Below are 19,444 nucleotides of genomic sequence, written 5' to 3'. Positions count from 1 at the left end.
CAGAAGCCACACTTGATTCACCGGTTTCACTTCCTGGAAGGAGATCTCTGATGGAATCGTCTCTTAGGACTGGAGGGCAGAAATGTGGCAGCCTGTTTGTGGCCGAAGGCAAATAGAGCGTTTTCCTAACATGAACTGGTACCAGGTGACCGCAGTTGTCAAAACAGAAAATTGTAGAAGGAAATAGTAACATACCCCGAAAAAAATACTTCTTAGAAAGCAAACACTCTCCGAGGCATCTTAATCTCTTCTAATGGTATCAGAACTCAACATTCTGTTGCAATGTGTTCATTAAGTTGGGGAGGGGTTGTCACATGGTTTGTGTTTAGTGTGTTTAAGGCTCTTTTTTTTTCTCTAGCCAGATTTCACTGGTTTTCAGAGCTTGAGCCTTGCTTAGACTCACCCTTAGTTAGGGCAGAACTGTCAACGAGATTCTCCCAGTAACCTGCAGAGACTGCAGGCAGCCTCAGTCTACGTCCGCCCTGCCATCTGGCCTTCACTGGAGTCTCCATTTTCCATGTAGAAAACAGTAGTACTAATGAGTTCTTATGGATTGCCTCCTCCTGTGTTGCTTCATTTGTGTTCTGTTCCTTTATCTGACTCAGGTATGTGGGCAAAGACTACTCCGCAGCTCAGGAGCTGATGGAAGATGAAATGAAGGAGTTTTACAGTAAGAACCCTCAAATCGCACCAGTTCAGACTGTGCACGTCGGGCAGCTGCTGGCTGTCAATGCCGAGGAGGACGCGTGGTTACGGGCCCAGATCATCTCAACGGAGGGCAACAAAGTAAAGGCAAGCGCAGTTTACTTTGTCATAGCATTGTGAGGACAAACACACACATTTTCACCTGAAAAGGCTGCTTCTACTAGTGTCTCTTAAAGACACAGTAAATACGCTAGTTCTCTCCAGAAATTAGAAAGATAGTCTATTAAAGAGAATCACTGATAAGTCAGCGGTAGTTATATTATCTCAAAGTTTTAGTGAAAAAATAACGCCCAGAAGAAAATCCTCCTCCACGGAAGTGTCTGTACCATGACGTAATGGGGAAGCGCCCTTTGTTGCCACTCCCGGGAGGAAGGGACGTGTTGATGGGACCTGCGGGCTCTGCTCCAGTCGGTGCTTGGGAGTGAGGGAGACTGTTCAGTCCTGAGGATACTACACTCTTCTCTCCCCTGTTCTGCAGTCAGCGGAGGACCCCAAATAGGGCTTGGGACATTTTCTGAGTCTTGCCCTCTGGGTCATCTTGGAAAGGCCAGAGGACTGTTTTATCAGTCTCTTCCCTCAGCCGGTCCAAGGCTTCAGGTCTGGGCCTTACTCTGGGTGGTCCACCTCTTCCCCATAGTCGCTTCTGTCCCTCAGGGCGGGGACCAGGGAGGGGAACTCTCTCACCCTGAGGGCACAGTCTTGTCTGGACCCTACAAGTGCAAAAATACACCTCCACTCTGTGTCCTCTGTCCCTAAAGCTAATGTAATAGTATATGTCAGCTATAATTGAAAAATAAATGTAAAAAAATTAAAATAAAAACAGTTTGTTGTGCCAGAGCCGACCCCTGGGAAATAACCCCTTTTGTGTCACCAAATGCAGACCCCACTCCGGAAGCCAGGCTTCGGTCCATCAGGCCCTCTCCCCCGAGCCTGCCTTCACACCCACTGTCAGCCGGAGGGCTGCTGCTGCTTGCCTGTTTGTTTCATAGCAGAGGCCTTGACCGCCCAGCCACTTTTTGCCATTCACAGAGAAATTTAGGAAATTCTTTAACCAAATCTACCAAAATAAAACTTTAAAACAATTTGACCTGACTTTTAAAGTCTGAAAATTCTAGCAGTTTCTTAAAAGTGAAATACTTAGCATATGACCCTTCAGTATTTACACCAGAGGAAACACAGGTCCACACAAAGGCTTGCACACAATGCTTATAGCAGCTTCATTATTCCTGGTCTTAAACTGGAAACAGCCCTGGTGTTCACCAGCAGGTGAACATATGTATATAAATAAACCATGGTTTATCCATAGGATAGAGTACTACTCAACAATAAGAAGGAAGGAAGTGCTGAAAGCACAGTCACATGGATGAAAACACACACTATCATGGGTAAGAAGCCTGACAGAGTTACACTGAGTGACTCCAGATCATGAAGTCTGGTAGAAATCAGATCAGTGGTTGCCTGGGACGGGAGGGGGCGTTAATTGCAAAGGAGAAAGAGAGAACTTTTTGGAGTGGCAGATGTGGTCTATTATCTTGATTGAAGTGATAATTACATTTATCAAAACCCATCACACTCGACTTTAAATGGGCATTCTTTTTCAGTGTAAATTATACTTGGATGAAATTTGGAAAATACCTGGAAAAAGCTAAGGACCAGATGATAATGACCAACAGAAAGCACGGTGTGATTAGCAGCTTAGACACTAGTCCCAACTGTGCCTGTGAATTGTTGAGTGCCCTTGGTCAAGCTCCCCATGCCCCTGGGCCTACAAAGCAAAGGCATTGGACTAAGTGATTTGGAGTCTGAACTCTTGGTCCCCAAGGACTCTTTTTAGCTGTCCCTTGGCTGTATGTGGCATATTCTCCCCTGGGGCTGGCACATGCGTGAAAATACTCCAATAGAGGGCCCCTGTCTTCCCTGACATCTCCTCTGGGAAAGACAGCCACAGAGGGTTGGCCTTGAACACAGGTGTGTGGAGAAGAGTGGGGGTGGGGAATGTGTGGGAGAGAGTACCAGCACCACAGCCAGACCCCTGGAGGAGAAGGGTGCTGGGTGGGCGGAGGGCTAGCACATCTCAGAAACCTTAACACAGCAAGGGACAGAAGTCCGGGTGGCCAGGACCCCAGTTGGTGGGACCCCATCACTGCTTTCAGCTAAATGAGAAACTTGAGTGACCTCTAGTTGAGTAACTTCCCTAAATGTTCCTAGATAAACTTCAACTTCCTGACCGTTTTCCTGCCCTTAGCTACTTGAAAGCATAGAGATAGCTTATGAAGAGGTGAACCACACACAAAGCCTAGTGTCACATTAGCAGTTCAACCGCATTTCAATAAGTAATGCAGAACTCACAAGGGTGTCTCTCCCATTCTGAAATCTGGCAGGCAGAAATCACTTGGGCCTCCCTCCCTTACGTCCACTATGGGAGTCTGAGCTCTGGAGCGAGTTTAATCTGAGTCTCAGCTCTGCCATTTCTAGCTGTGTGAACTTGGCAAAGATATCTAACTTCTCTGATTCCTTTCCTGTAAAATCAGATAGTGTCATCATGCTATCTGCTTGATAGACTTTTCATCCCCCCCCTCCTCCACTGTTCTGGGTTGGAGGACAAGATGGACAAGCCTTTTTTCTCAAGAAGCTTATATTTTAGGGAAAAGGGACAGATATAAGAGCCAGTGTATGATACATGCAGGAGACAGTTGGAGTGCAGTGAGGGAGATAATCCAGGAGCTGTGATAGCAAGGAAGAAGGGATAAGCAGGGAGATGGGATCTGGTTCATTTGCCTCCAGTATTGTTCCAGTCCGTGTGTGAGGGTGGTTATCGTAGGGCACAGAAGGAAAGTAAGACCCGGTAGCTATTGCACTAGCCAGCAAACTGTAACTTGAATTAGGGTGGCATTAGTGCAGATGGCAGTAACAGGATACGTTTGGAGGTAAAACTGATAAGATACTAACTCATTGGGTTTGAAAGGTAAGAAAAGAGAAGATTCAGGGTGGCCGCTGGGTTTGGGACTTGAGTGACTAGGTGGCCGGTGGTGCCATTTATTGATTGTGAAGTCAGGGAGGAGAACCAGTGGGGAGGAGAACCAGGAATTTTGTTGGACTGTCAGGTTTGAGAATAGCTACCAGGTTTCACATGGGTGAACTTGGAGCTCAGAGGGAAGTCAGAATGGAGCTATGTCTGGTTGGGAGGCATCAGCATATAGGAGCTGCTTGCAGTCAGGGTCTGGGTGAGATCATCCAGAGAGAGAATGCCCGTAGAGAAGAGAATGGGGTCTAGAACCAGGCTCTGAAACATGTCAGCATTTAGGCAATGGACTTAAGGCAGAATAGACAAAGAAGGAGGAAAACCAAGAGGGCCTGTGTCAGGGCAGCCAGGACAAGAAAGCATCTTACAGAGGAGGGAGCGACCACCTGCAACACTGCTGCTGAGGCGTGTGCACTGGCCTTAGGAGTTAAAAAGGTGCCTTGGCATAGTGTACAGTGGTCAGGTTTTAAGACAGCAGTAGGTACAGCAGTTCTGGCCAGGTCTTGTTTCCCACATCTCCACATCCAATAGAGATGAATGTTTCCCTTTATCAGGAGAAACCCCAGCTACTTAGGAAGTCTTGTTTCTCTTGAACTGTACTGTTCCTGACCGTGAGTACTCAGTCCCTCCTTGCTTTCCACAGACCTTGGTGAGTATGAGAAACAGGAACATGCAGTCAACCTTGAGGTTGGTGCCAGTTTGGCCTGACCCAGACCACACCTGGAGGATGTCTCCTAGTTATTACTCAAGTGGTGCTGTAAGATCTTTGGCCGCCAGATGGCTCCACAGAACCAGGAATGAACTGGGGCCTGATGGCAGGATTATGAGCCTGCTTGTGCTGATCCCAGAGCATTAGAGAGAGAAACACTACTGACTGCCTCTCACAGAGCGAAGGACACAGGGCAGAGTATGGAGAGTCAAACTGGGAAGTCCCTGGCCAAACGTCTTATAAACTTCAGCTGCCATACAAATACATGGCATCGTGTTCAAAAAAAGAAAGAAAGAAGAAGAAATCAAAGTCTAAACATTACAGAAACTCTGAAGACTTTAGAGCAGTTATTTTTTAGTCTGTTGGTGCTAGAGATATATTCTAAATTTCCCAAGAATCGTGATTTCACATGTTATGTCCCACTGTCGGGTCATGTTATCTACAGTTTAGGTCTGGGAAGAGCAGAATCCAAGCTGCAGGAGGTGGCAGCTATTAAAGGAAACAAAGCTGCCTGAGCCCTCGCATCTGTGGGAAGAAAGAACAGGTGCTAATTTGAGGCTGGAGAAGTGGACCAGCCCACTGCCTGGGCTGGCGGCCTGAAGTGGGGGCCCTGGCAGGGAGGGGATCTGGGCCTGCGGGAGCATCGGGTCAGGATATGGACTCCTAGAGGACCCCTCGGTATGCGGATGCCCAGGCCCCGCTGGTCCAGTTATCAGGCGCCCCGGGAGAGGCCTCAGTGCTCTCTCCATTCTTCTTCTTTTCCTTAGATTCTCTGCTGGGAAGAACTTTTGTTTTGTGTGTTTAGTGCCCTAATGTAGGTACTCAGAGGCTGTGAACTTTAGTTTGCTGCAGAAAGGAAAACTCTCTGTTGCTTAGTCTTTCTTTGCCCTGGGTTTTGTTTTGTTCTGTTTTGTTTTTGTAGTAACAATCATCTGCTTTAACTGCAGACGCATAATAGGTTTTCAACACTTCCCCACAGATCCTTATCATTCTAGTTATCATTCTAAACCACAGCTTAATGTTTCTAGATTTTATTTTTCTCCAAAGAAAGGCTTTGTTTATAGAGTCCTTCTCAGCAGAGAGTTTTATTAATACTCTAAAAATAATATTCAGACTCCTAATGATCTGCAGTAATGGTGAGGAAGTGTCATGTGGGTTTCTGCGGACACAAAACTGTCCAGACTTGGAACCTTTTTGCTGAGCTGCAGGAAGGCCTACCCAGGCTTCATACTGTGGGGGTGAGGGGGTGGGGAAGGTATCTGTTTTTACAATGTAGAATTCAGTGTTCTCCAGCCACGACAGCACTGTCGTCATGGACAGAAAGCTTCCGGGTCCTGGAAGCATAATGGCCGAGAGCAGTCCTTGTGAAAGCTGCCTCGTGGATTTAGAATCTGATAAATACTACCTGAGCCACTCCCTCTCTAGAAACAAACACTGCTGCCCAGGGACACAGATACTTAGTGGACGTCCAGTTATCAAGACGTGTGTAAATCAAGAAGGAATCAGGTGAAAGAAGCATTATGATGTTAATGAGAGGCTGGGCGGTCAGAGCTGGCAGAACCAGGGGGGGTGCTGCAGAGAAGCTGGCCATAGCAGACGTTGGGGATGAGCAGACCCCCCTCCCTGCCCGAAGGCGGAAGGCACAGTGGAGGAGTGCAGCCCCAAGTCAGGACCCTATCTTCCCTGGTCCCAGCCCCCGCCTTTCTCTTCTGGGCTAAGATGGGGCACCTCTCATAGATGGTAATTACGGAATAAAATAGAACCAGTTAAGTGTATCAAGTGACTTTTTTTTTTTTTTTTCAAGTGACTTTTTTAAGAAATGAAAATAAAGAATTTTATTTGAGCCTGAACCTTGTTCTTGTTATCATTAGGTATGCTATGTGGACTATGGATTTAGTGAAAATATGGAAATGAGCAAAGCATGCAGATTGAGCCCCAAATTCTGTTCACTCTCATTCCAAGCTACAAAGTGTAAGCTAGCAGGTAAGAGAAACCTTTTTGAAAGCTCTTTTCGCCCTGGCCGGTTTGCTCAGTGGTAGAGTGTCGGCCTGGCATGCAGGAGTCCCGGGTTCGATTCCCAGCCAGGGCACACAGGAGAAGTGCCCATCTGCTTCTCCACCCCTCCCCCTCTCCTTCCTCTCTGTCTCTCTCTTCCTCTCTCTTCCTCTCTCTTCCCCTCCCGCAGCCAAGGCTCCATTGGAGCAAAGTTTGCCCGGGCGCTGAGGATGGCTCTGTGGCCTCTGCCTTAGGCGCTAAAATGGCTCTGGTTGCAGCAGAGCGACGCCCCAGATGGGCGGAGCATCGCCCCCTGGTGGGCGTGCCAGGTGGATCCTGGTTGAGCGCATGTGGGAGTCTGTCTGACTGCTTCCCCGTTTCCAACTTCAGAAAAATACCAAAAAAAAGAAAGCTCTTTTCGTTTTGATGCATTATTACCATTGTACTTTGTGGTTAAATGCTAAAATGCACTAGGTATCTATTATAAGGTGTTATTTCTTGACAGATATAAACAAATTCATGTTTATTACCTTTGTAAGATGTGATTATTATTATAAAAATGTTAGGTTTTATTGTATTTCGTTATATTTAACATTTATTTTATTATAAACATGTCTATTGCTCATCTTAAAGGGTTTTGTTGTTCTAATTGCTAGAGGCCCTACGTCATGGAATTTGATCAGTTTAAAACGTGTTGTTCAACCTGTTTTGAGATGACTCCCAACCTCATCCCCAATGAGATGGACTCTGGTGCTGCTTACCCAGTAGCCTACCCCCATGTGCCCGTCCTCCAGCTTGGCTGTGGGTCACACGCGGTCTCTGGCACAGTCACGTGTCACCATTCTTTTCTTTCCTCTGAAAGGAAGCATAGAGGAATGCATGTGTGCGACAGTGACATTGTAGGGATGACCCGGAAGTGTGGACGATACAGGGGCCATGTCAGTGATGAAGAGAGGCACTGAAATATGTATGCAGCATGCCAAGAGCCTGAGCTATTCAGAAAGTGATCAAAATTCTTTCATGAAAATTAGCCCTGTGAAGAAATCCCACCTCCCCAGCAAGGATAAAGCTGTATGTCAGAGGAGCTGGGTTTGGCTCTATCTGTGAGATAAATCTCGCTTTTATTTTAAAAGCCTGTTACAAACCTGTGGGAGTTATTTTTGAAAAGAACTAACAAGGACAAAATTTAGGATGCTATAATCAAAGGTTTGATAAGAGCAAGTTGTGTGTCTGGAGAACAGAACAAAATGAGAGAAAGGTAGCTCAGAGGGGTCTGTACTCTTTTGTTTGTGGACCTAAAGGGGCTAAATATAGAACTAGACATTCTAGTACCATAGGGGAAGTGATAAGCTAATTTTAATGAGTCTAATATATTAACAACTTGTCATATGTATGATAAACATGGAATTATAATTTTCAAAGAACTTAGAGTAATTAAACTAAAATAAAATTCACCTATATTTATACCATGTTAAACACTATTAATTTCCAACAAATGCATTTTATTTTATAAGAAAGAAAGAATTGTATATATTTAATTAGAAAAATGAAAGAAGTCAAGGGTATCATTTTAGGAAGAACATTACAAATATATGACCAGCAGACATAATTGATAGCTTCTTTTATGTATTAGACTTTTTGTTTTAAATATGTGTTTATATAAGGTCTACCGGAAAGTTCTGTCCGTTTTTATTACAAGTTTCAACACGTAAGCACATGTTTATTTGGCGCATGTGTGCCTCTCCATTTTTATCACTTAATGTATACATACTGACTTAGCAAATTAACTAAAACAAAGTTGATTCACGTTAGTCTTATGTGTGAAGCGATAGTGTACCCACAGCTACTGATAAAGTTCATTTACGCCACTATAATTTTTACGAATTTCAACAAGGAAGAAATGCTACAGAAGCATGTCTGTTGCATCCACCGTATTCCTCGGACTTAGCACCCTCTGACTATCACTTGTTTTTGTCCTTACAAAATATTTTGAAGGGCAAAAAATTCAAAGATGAAGAAGATATCAAACAAGCACTGGTTCAATTTTTCGCATCAAAAGATAAAACATTTTTCAAAAATGGGATATACACATTGCCCTCACGATGGCAAGAAATCATTAATAATGGCAATTATATTATTTAATAAAGTTTATTGCCTGACCTGTGGTGGCGCAGTGGATAAAGCGTCGACCTGGAAATGCTGAGGTCGCCGGTTCGAAACCCTGGGCTTACCTGGTCAAGGCACATATGGGAGTTGATGCTTCCAGCTCCTCCCCCCTTCTTTCTCTCTATCTCTCTCTCTCTCTCCTCTCTAAAAATGAATAAATAAAATATAAAAAAAAAAAAAATAAAGTTTATTGACAGTAAGAAAAATTTGTATTTTGTTTTATTCCAAAAACGGACAGAACTTTCCGGTAGACCTTATATAAGTGAAGGCTGTTTCTCCTAAGGTAAAAATCCTGATTGACCATCATTTTTCTTTTTGTTTTAAATTACCTGCCTTAGTGTGATCATTCAAAAAGGCATTCGCATTATAATATGTACCTTAAAACCTAAGGGTAGGTCATGTAAAAGAGATTGTAAAACAAATCTTTCCTATAAGATTTAAGAATTTTGTAGTAGATTCATACCTGTAGTAAGTATCCAAAACAAACATGATCAGCCTGACCTGTGGTAGCGCAGTGGATAAAGTGTCAACCTGGAAACACTGAGGTTGCCAGTTCAAAACCCTGGGCTTGCCTGGTCAAGGCACATATGGGAGTTGATGCTTCCTGCTCCTCCCCCTTCTCTCTCTCTCTATCTCTTTCTCTCTATCTCCCTCTCTCCCCCTCCTCTCTAAAATGAATAAACAAAACAAACACGATCAATTTACCTATCTTAAAATGATTCCACTAATTAAGTGGAAATTAAAATATTCAATATTTTTCAGGGTTGGAAGCTCTAAGTGATGATCCTGGTTTAGTGAAGGTGGTTGAATCTTTAACTTGTGGAAAGATCTTTGCAGTGGAAATTCTTGAAAAAGCTGACGTTCCACTTGTTGTTCTGTACGATACCTCAGGAGAAGATGATATCAATATTAATGCCACCTGCTTAAAGGCCATGTGTGACAAGTCACTAAAGGTTCACCTTCAGGTACCACTGTGACTACTGTTGTCATCTGTTACACATATGATAGGGCAGAATGTTATAAATTTTAAGCTAACACTAGATAGTGGCAGATTATGTATGTATTGAGAAAAAGGGGAAGGGGGACCAGAAGTGGGGAAAATGCCAAAACCTATGTGGTAATTATTAGGAATTGGATTTTTGTTTTATTTTCCAACTTCTAAATAAGCATGTGTTAATTTCATATAGTTATTTTGCAAAGATGATAGGGGAGGATAATATAAAGAGAGGGAAAAGTATATCAGTAAAGATGTTTATTAAATTATTAGCTTTAACACTTTTATAATGTAAACAGTATAGATGTCCACAAAGAGGAATAGATTATTAAATTATTCTATAACTTATTTAAAGACTAGGATGAGATGTTAAAAATGATCATTTTAAAGGTTTCATAGCAACACTGGGGTAATATTTTTTTAATAAGTAGATCAACAGTGAATTATTTTTATATAGTATGATTGACTAAAGAAGGCTAAAATTAAACCTTTACTATGATTAAAATTTTTTTAATGACTAAAATTTATGTGATCTATGGATATAGATTAGAAAGTAAGCTGATAATGGGATTGATTTGGTGAGAGCTTCTTATTTTCATTTCTGTTAATGTTGCAAAAATTTGTTTTATGTTATAATTTATTTTCTAAATTAATGGGGAGATATAAACTAGAGTTAAGGATAGTCTCAGCTTTTGAGACAATGGGAAATATTAGTATGTTAATGTATGCAGAGTTTACTTTGTGCCTCATACAAATGCTATCAGATACTCCTTTTGGAAAGAGTGGTATCAAATTAGTTTTTCACATTTAAGTTATGAATTTCATTCTTTCCCATCCTTCAACTTAGAAGATTTTAAAATGCAAAGAGTTTTAATGAGGTTTAGGTAGAAGCCGAGATAGGTAAGAGCTAGGTTCTGTTCTCAAGCCTCCTGGCATGCCCTTTGTTTGTTCCAGGTTGACGCCATGTACACAAATGTCAGAGTGACTAATATTTGCTCTGACGGCACACTCTACTGCCAGGTGCCTTGTAAGGGTCTGAACAAGCTCAATGACCTTCTGCAGAAGATAGAGGACTACTTCTATTGTAAGGTATGGCAGCGCATCGTCCACCTCTAAAATTAGTCCTAAAATCACAAGTAAGAGTGAGTGGTCACTAAATTTGTATGACTAACATTAGCATAGTTGGAGGTAGAATTTCTAGAATAGTGGGTGAGAGTCACAGACTGAATAATTTAAAACAATGCCTCCCCTCACTGGTTTCTGCACTGTAAAATGAGGGGAATAGTAGTATGCACCCAGAGGACTCATGAGAACAAGTTGCAAGCCTGCTTACTTAGCAGTGCCTGGCTCACAGTCAGTGCTCAACACCTGCTAGATTTGTTGCTTAGAAGGTGCAAGTGATGACCCTGCAATGCAGCTGCCTGTGTCTCTGCTGGAGCCAGCTGGCCCCCCTCTGCCTTGTGTAAAGATGAAACCATAGAATTGAGGAGATTAGAACTTCTAAGGCATCACTCCCCAAGCTATTTATGGTCTCTGAGAACTTACCACCTTAGTAAATGTGGTTCTGCAGTTTAAATTTATTAATAAGATCCTTAACCTTTCAATCCAGTAGTCTTTTCTGAATGAGGATATGTAGGCTCTAAGGCGGTTTCCTTACCTCCGTTAGGACATTATAGTCATAATCCAGAATGTGCTGTGGTTTCCAAGTGACTGACTCTAGTGCCACTTCAACCCTGACCCCTTGCCCCTGGAAGTGACCCCTGATCACTAAGCTACAGAGCACACTGAGTGCCTCGTGGCTCTGATGCAATGCTGTCTGTCAGCTACTTGGGTATTTGTCTCAATAGAGTGTAGGCTTCTCAAGGGCAGAGACTGCACTTTACTGGTAAGCCCCTAATTCATTCAGGTACCACGGTACCTAATCCAGTGTTTTACAGAGAATAGGGATTCTAGCCAGAGGTTTTGCTGCATCACGTTAAGCCTATATTCAGACTACAGCCTAGAATTAAGGCATTAGATCTATACCTTTACCTCTTTTGTGTTACAGATGTTTTAGATGTATCTCAAGGTCATTACCTGGGTTTAGTTTGCTAGTCTGTTTGGAGAAATTTGAGACACTCAGAGAGGCTGACTCCAGCATCTCATTTGCATGCACATGCTTGTGACCTGCGGTGGTAAAAGGCACTCTTAATCTCCCCTAGTTCTCTGGTAACCCAGGTGGAGATGGTACATGTGGGGAAGAGTGCGTCCCCTGAAGGAAGGAGACCAGGCAGGCCCCAGCTTCCCAGCTTCAAGCTGCAGCGGAAGCGGAGGAGGAGACCTGCAGCCAGGACGCTGGTGTGGGCGTTTCACTGGCGCTGACCCCTTGTTTGTTTTGTTTTGGAATTAAAATCCTATCTTTGAATCTAAATGTTAAAATATGGAAAGAAAGAGACCTCATTGAGAGCAAACCCAGCCTCCTCACTTTGCATCCAAGCAGCTCTCCCCATTGTCAGATTCATCCTTCCTCTCTCTCCATGTCCCACTGAGGCGCTGGCGCCTGAGTGAATCATGCTGACCTCCCGTACTAACGCTTTTAGACATATTAACAGGGCTGATTTACGAGCCTCGTGCAAGGAAGGAGCGTAGATCATGCCATCAGCAAATGCAGAGAAGGCAGAGTTCCATAAGCCCCTGGATATGTGCTGCGTCCCCTGATTACATGTGGGTGGAGCAGTCAGCCTGTGCCACATGAAGTGTCCCTAATGGCGTAGCGATGAGCTCTTTGCTAAGAGTAGTAAGGTGTCATGCACTTCTGTTTTGCAGCACATGACTTCAGAGTACTTCGTTTCCTTACCCTTCTGTGGGAAAATCTGCCTCTTCCACTGCAAAGGAAAATGGTTACGAGTAGAGGTAAAACCTGTCACTTGACTCTTTTTTTTGGACTTATTATGAAATATTTCAGACATATAAAAAGGTGGGGTTTTTTTTAATGGAAAAAGCAGTTTAAGAAATAAGATGTGACCAACCTGGCCAATGCTCCTGTCTCCATCCCTCTCTCCCCTACTCCCACCACTGGCAGGCTGCCCGCTGAATTCAGTATTTCTCGTTCCTGTTCGTTTCTTTATACTTTTACTATATTTGTATCCATATACATACTTTTAGTCTGTACATATTTTCATATATAGGTAGTAGAAATAAAGAAATGAATATGTATATAAAATATAGTAAAAAATGAATAATACAGCATAACTATATGAATATGTTTTAAAAATATATAAAAATAGGAAAATGTATTGGTTCTTCTGAAACATACATTTCATTCTTTATTTCACTGAGCTCCAACCATGTGAACGTGTGCCGCTCCAGTTCACTTTTCAGTGTCGTGTGATGTAACAGGATACGAATATGCCAGCGTTATCATTCCATTCTCCTGATGATGGATATTTAGATTGTCTCTCATTTTTTTGCTATAAACAATGTTAAAATGAACCTTCCTATGTATATCCCCCAGGGTACAAATGTAGGAATGAAATTTCTGGGTATAGGAAATGCATATCTTCAACTTCACTAGACATTGTCTAATTGCTCTCCAAAGTCACCCTTCCATTGAAGCTGCGGCCCTTTGAGACTTCTGACTTCTTCCAGGAGTCTCAGATCCTCCCTCTCTCTTGCCCAAGATGGCTTTGGCTTCAATGTCCACACACTCCTCTATTTCCAGTCCTTAATGATTCTTATTTGCTTGTAAACTCAGATACTAATTTGAAAGGTTTGTTATATTTTTTTATATATTTTTCAAATGTGAGTTTTTATTTTTGTGCTATTTCTTTCTTTACTTCTTTTTTTTTTTTTAAATCTAGTTTGCCCAATTGCTGAAGTGGCAAATTTGGGCTTGATTTTATTTAATTTATTTATTTTGTTATAGAGGTATAGGTGGGAGGACCTCTACTTTCAGGGGTTCTTGCAAATTGTGTCTTTTTATGTGTGTTTATTATGTATTTTGGGGGGGGAAATAGCCATAATTATCAGAAGAGTCTCAAATAAACCAACCCTAACAGTTAAGAACCATAGCTTTATTGATTTTTTAATGTTGTATAGAAACATTTTGATAACTACATATATTGATTTTCTTTTTAGTTAAATAAAACTTGGTCATGGGTACATTAATGAAAGCAGTAATTTTGAAGTAATTATTGTCATCAATGCGAATTTGTGTCAGAAGGCCAAGGTCTGGGATTATATGAACAAGAATTTTGTGCTTAGCTTTAAACTTCAAAAACATAACTCATTAAAAAGAACACAGCATTATTTGAATTTTAAAGCTCTGTAAGGTTTAGTGTATAATATGAAAATGCAGAAATACTTAATTTTTAAAAACTTTTATTTTGAAATAATTTCAAACTTTCAGAGAGTTGCAAAAATAGCTCAGAGATCCTATATGTCCCTTACCAAACCATTTCTAAATGTTATCATCTTGCATAACCATCATCAAAACCAGGAAATTAACATTGATAAATTATTATTAATGAATCTTTGGAACTTACTGACATTTCCTAGATTGTCCCTCAAATGTCCTTTTTCTGGTCCAGAATCCCAGGTTGTAGTCAGTAGTCACATCTTCACAGTTCTCTCCAGCCTGGCAGTTGCTCTGTCTCTCTTGGTCGTCCGTGGCCTTCTAAAGGATCGCATTATTTGTAGAGTATCTCTCAACTTGAGTTTCCTCATGTGTAGAATCAGGTTATGCCTTTTTGGCAAAAATAACTTTTCAGGGGATGCTCAGATGCTTTAGATAATTATCCAGTATTATTTTTAATACTCTCAAATTGTGTATTGTCTACCTTTGAGATATCTACATATTCAGGAAGGAAAAATGATTAATGAAATGTAGATCCTGTGTTTTAATGATGTATTTGTTCTTGACACAACATCATCCCTGTGTCAAGATCCAGTGTCTCAGCTTTATTTAGTGCCTGTGCACCTGGAACTATTCTATTCTCTACATGCCGCCAACTCTATTTTATGGTTATCCCTCTCCCACCATCACTCTTCCTCCAGACACACCCTGCCCGGTCTGCATTCACTTTCTACACCACCTTCCAGTTAGTCCTCGGCTGCTGCTGCTGCTGCTGCTGCTGCTGCTGTGTGACCTTTGTCTGCATGATGCCAGAGCCTTTGTTGCACAATCTGATTATTACCGGCCAGCTCTTACTTTACCAGACCTCTCTGCTGCATCTAACAGTGTTGAATTTGAAGTTTTCTTCTCACTAGGCTACCATGTTATCAAATCCTCCTAATTTTCCTCATGATGTTTTAATGATTCCTTCTCTCATTTTCAGCCTAACTGCCTCACCCACCCCCATGGCTGAAGTGTCAGCATCTCCCAGTTCTGTCCCGCTCACCACTCTTCTCAGCCTCTTCATCCTTTTGGGCAATTCCATCTCATAGTTTCTGTTACTGTCTTGGTCCTAATGTCTCCCAAATTAGTTTTCCAGCCCTTGACGAGCTTCACATTTAGGCGAAAAGCCAACTGAAATTGTCCATCTCAAAAACTCAAGCTCTACGTGTCTGAAACCAAAATTGTCTTTTCTCATTCTTGTCTTCCCAACTATGTCTGTATCTTGGTGGTACCTCCATTCATGTAGCCATTCAAACTGTTCCTTAATCATTATCTTTAATTTGTGTACCTTTCTCAGCCCTCAGTGCAACTAGTCACCAAACCCTGCCAATTGGATAGCGTTGTCATTTCTTGCCTGGATCCCTGCGACACCACGCCAGCTGTCTCCTCTGCCTTCACTCTGTCTCTCTCTAATCAAGCTCCATACCACTAGAATGAGCAAACCAAAATGAAAATAACAAATTATAGTGCATCCAATGTTTAATGTGGCTTACAATTTCCCAGACACTAAATGTTTGTTTTTTTTTAAACATGACTGATCTCATTTAATCTTCACAAAACCCTTTTATCCCCATTCTTTTTTTTTTTTTTCTTTTCATTTTTCTGAAGCTGGAAACAGGGAGAGACAGTCAGACAGACTCCCACATGCGCCCAACCGGGATCCACCCGGCACGCCCACCAGGGGCGGTGCTCTGCCCCTCAGGGGGCGATGCTCTGCCCATCCTGGGCGTCGCCATATTGCGACCAGCGCCACTCTAGCGCCTGAGGCAGAGGCCACAGAGCCATGCCCAGCGCCCGGGCCATCTTTGCTCCAATGGAGCCTCGGCTGCGGGAGGGGAAGAGAGAGACAGAGAGGAAAGCGTGGCGGAGGGGTGGAGAAGCAAATGGGCGCTTCTCCTGTGTGCCCTGGCCGGGAATCGAACCCGGGTCCTCCGCACGCTAGGCCGACGCTCTACCGCTGAGCCAACCGGCCAGGGCTATCCCCATTCTTAATAACAAGAGAAAGTAATTTGGCTAGAAAGTGGTAGAGCTGAACTTTAAAATCAAATCTATCTGATTGTAAAACCCTCACCCAGTCTCACTATCAACAATACAGGGCTTCTTCTAAAGCCATCTCATTCTTCCACTTAACACTCCACGTCGGCGTCTCATCTAGAAGGGCAAATCTAAGTTCTTTAAGACATATATCTGGCTCTCCAAGACCTTGCCTTTGCCTGTTTGCCTGTCTCTCAGCCTCATCTTTTGTCTTGCCCTTCCTCTCACTTTATGTTCCAACATAACCAAGATGCTTATGGACCCCACACATAATAAATACCTGTGTGTCTTGCCTGTCCTCTCCCCTGTGTTTGAAATGTCCAGATTATTCCCGAACTAGACTTCTTCTAACTGGGTTTACTCCCATTCATAATTTAAGGTCCAGCTCTGAAAAGATATAAATTTGTGAAAATTATTCTAATTTGTGAAAAAAATACAAATGTCCAATAAATATGATTATTTCTTAAAGGAACAGAAATTTACACAATTTAAATTATCCAGCCAAAAGTTTTGTTAGGTAAGTCACCGTGTATCTATATAGATTTATGCAACATTAAAATGATGTGGAAGGCCCTGGCTGGTTGGCTCAGCAGTAGAGCGTCGGCCTGGCGTGCGGGGGACCCGGGTTCGATTCCCAGCCAAGGCACATAGGAGAAGCACCCATTTGCTTCTCCACCCCCCCCCCTACTTCTCTGTCTCTCTCTTCCCCTCCCGCAGCCAAGGCTCCATTGGAGCAAAGATGGCCCGGGCGCTGGGGGTGGCTCCTTCGCCTCTGCCCCAGGCACTAGAGTGGCTCTGGTCGCAATAGAGCGACGCCCCAGAGGGGCAGAGCATCGCCCCCTGGTGGGCAGAGCATCGCCCCTGGTGGGCGTGCCGGGTGGATCCCGGTCGGGCACATGCGGGAGTCTGTCTGACTGTCTCTCCCCGTTTCCAGCTTCAGAAAAATACAAAAAAAAAAAAAAAAAAAAGATGTGGAAGACTAATGATGTGAAATATTTTTGAGACATTGAGTGAAAGGTAGTCAGTTATTAAATAGTATATACTACTTAGTACTGATACATTTTGAAATTATTCCATGTATCCAGCCAACTGTATGCCGTGGCCATCACTCACTCTTCCTCCAAACATATCCTGAATGGTCTGCATTCACTTTCTCCACTATAGCATGTTCTCATTTTTTAAATCATTTTTTTTTGTAAAAAGCATGGATAAAAGACTAGAAGGTTAATTATACTCTATAGATTACAAGTGATTTTTATGTGTTTCTTTTAAGTATCTAAATTTTCTACAATGGAGGCATTTTACTAAAATAAGAAAAAAAATCCTTTTAAAGAAAAGCACCAATTCTAGGCATTTTCTTCCTCTGAAAGCTTGTTCTAACATCACTTCCTGGCTGGGTCAGCTACCCATCCTCTATGTTCCAATTGCACTTCATAGTACCCCACGCATAACTTAATTATTGTCCTTACTCCATTGTATTATGGTTATATATGTGTCATCTCTCATGAGACTGGGAACTCTTAGAGATGGGAAAGTATGTCTCCATGGCCCAGTTATGCCTGGATACATTAGTCAATGTATGCCATCCATACTAATATATATGTGCAGTATATATGTTTGACTAAATACATACATTTAAAAATATTGCCCCATACTACTATTTGTTTATTATGTCTTAAGAGATATTTTAATTAATAAAATATTTTCTGGAGCAGTAGGAAAGGCTTTACTTTTGGTAACTGACTCCCACCTCAAGAGTGGTCCAGTTCTTCTTAACAGTAACCAGATTGAAGCACCGCCATTCTCACAGTGGCCGTCCATGCAGCTGTAGGCAAGATGAAGTCCCTGCCCATAGCTGTCCCCGTGGGGCTGTATTTGGCCAGTGTGACTATATCCAGTGATGGCAAATACCACAATGGCTTATTAAGAGAAATTATGGGTGTTTAAAGATGCACCCAGTATCTTACATTGTGATGTTGCCATTTGATCACAAATAAGTAATTATTGTCTCAACTCAATGTGTAATTTTTCCCATTTTTGAATTAATAATTTGACCTTATTTTACCTCTCTCACTTTCTGAGTTTCAAATTTTTAGTTAGGACAAATTATAATAATTATCATTGGGTTTTCTGACAAAGCTGTAAATACCAAAATACATTATGATATAAAAATGTTTAGTATTTATTTGCTATAAGTAAAATTCTGTCTCTTAATTCTATTTTTTATTTCCTCATTGCTAAGATACAATAGCTTTTTCTCACATTTTAATATTTTGGAGAATAGATTGTATATTATAAACAGCAATATATAATGTATCAAATTATTTTACAAGTAATAGTGCCCTAGAATTTCAAACATAGTAAATATTACTATATTTATTAATTTTACTAATTATTACTAGTTTAGTGATTTTTACTGATTAAAAAGTGTTTAGTAATTGTTTAGTGATCGTTACTGATTAAATAAATGAACAACTAGATGTTGCAATCAATTCTACTCTGAAAGAATAACTATAAGTACATTTTAAAATAAGAAAAAATTTAATAACAGAAGTCTTTGTTGCTTTTGTATGCAGTTTAGATATCAACAAAATGGCCCAGAACCATTTGGCTGTTTGGAGGTGCTAATAAATTAGCTGACACTTGTCTCATTGCAGATCATGAACGTTCACAGCAGCCGGACTCTAGACGTTCAATTCCTGGACTCTGGCACGGTGACCTCCATAAAAGTATCTGAGCTCAGGGAAATTCCCCCACGGTTTCTACAGGAAGTGATTGCGATACCCTCTCAGGTACTGTGTGTTAGAGGCCGGGAGATTTGCTGGAAGAGACTTGAATATGCGTGTAGTCGTGGCGTGAGGTGCCCTCTTCGTTCTGATCTTGGGAATGATCAAAGTCTGAGTCCGTAGCAAGGTTGGAAATGATCCAAATGGGGTTGTTCACTGGTTTTCAGATGTAAAATTCAACTGACTTGGACAAGAAGACCAGTCAGACTTACAGAACACTGTTTGATACATGTTTGTTTTCAAGTATGTCGAGTCATTAGGCTATGTAGTGCAGTTAAAAGTCCCACCTTAATAATTTAGTCAATGCTGACTTCTACGCAGCTTCAGGGTATTTTCTGTATTTACCTCCAGAGTTCTTAGTTTAATTAAGTAACCATTCTCTTTGGAAATCTGTTTTTATTCAATCATTTTCTTGTATAATGTTTCCCCCATAGATTTTAGTAAAAAGATTAACCTCAGCCTGTTCCTCCTCTATTGGTAAAAATGACTCGAATTTTGAATTATTTTGAATTAATTAAAATTGTTATGAACTATTTCCACCTTTAGGAAAAGTAGAGGATTTTTTTATGAAAATTAATCATTTTTTGAAATTAAAACTATTTGGCATTCTGTAATTTTAAAAGACTTCTTGATTTATATGTGTCAGAAGGTATCTGGT

General features: G+C 41.7%; 1 protein-coding gene across 1 annotated transcript in view; it reads left to right on the top strand.

Annotated features, from left to right (window-relative positions):
* Positions 1–19,444, top strand: part of TDRD7 (tudor domain containing 7) — an 81,345-nt gene that overhangs the window by 49,768 nt on the left and 12,133 nt on the right. The window contains exons 8-13 of the mRNA XM_066256695.1: positions 606–792; positions 6,308–6,419; positions 9,360–9,562; positions 10,546–10,680; positions 12,397–12,483; positions 18,658–18,792. Of these exons, the coding sequence (XP_066112792.1) occupies positions 606–792; positions 6,308–6,419; positions 9,360–9,562; positions 10,546–10,680; positions 12,397–12,483; positions 18,658–18,792 (859 nt within the window). The remainder of the gene's footprint in view (positions 1–605; positions 793–6,307; positions 6,420–9,359; positions 9,563–10,545; positions 10,681–12,396; positions 12,484–18,657; positions 18,793–19,444) is intronic.

The sequence above is a fragment of the Saccopteryx bilineata genome, chromosome 2, assembly GCF_036850765.1.
Source record: "Saccopteryx bilineata isolate mSacBil1 chromosome 2, mSacBil1_pri_phased_curated, whole genome shotgun sequence".
NCBI classification, from domain to species: Eukaryota; Metazoa; Chordata; class Mammalia; order Chiroptera; family Emballonuridae; genus Saccopteryx; species Saccopteryx bilineata.
The sequence above is the reverse complement of the archived record's forward strand: the minus strand, read 5'-3'. Positions and strand labels throughout refer to the sequence as shown.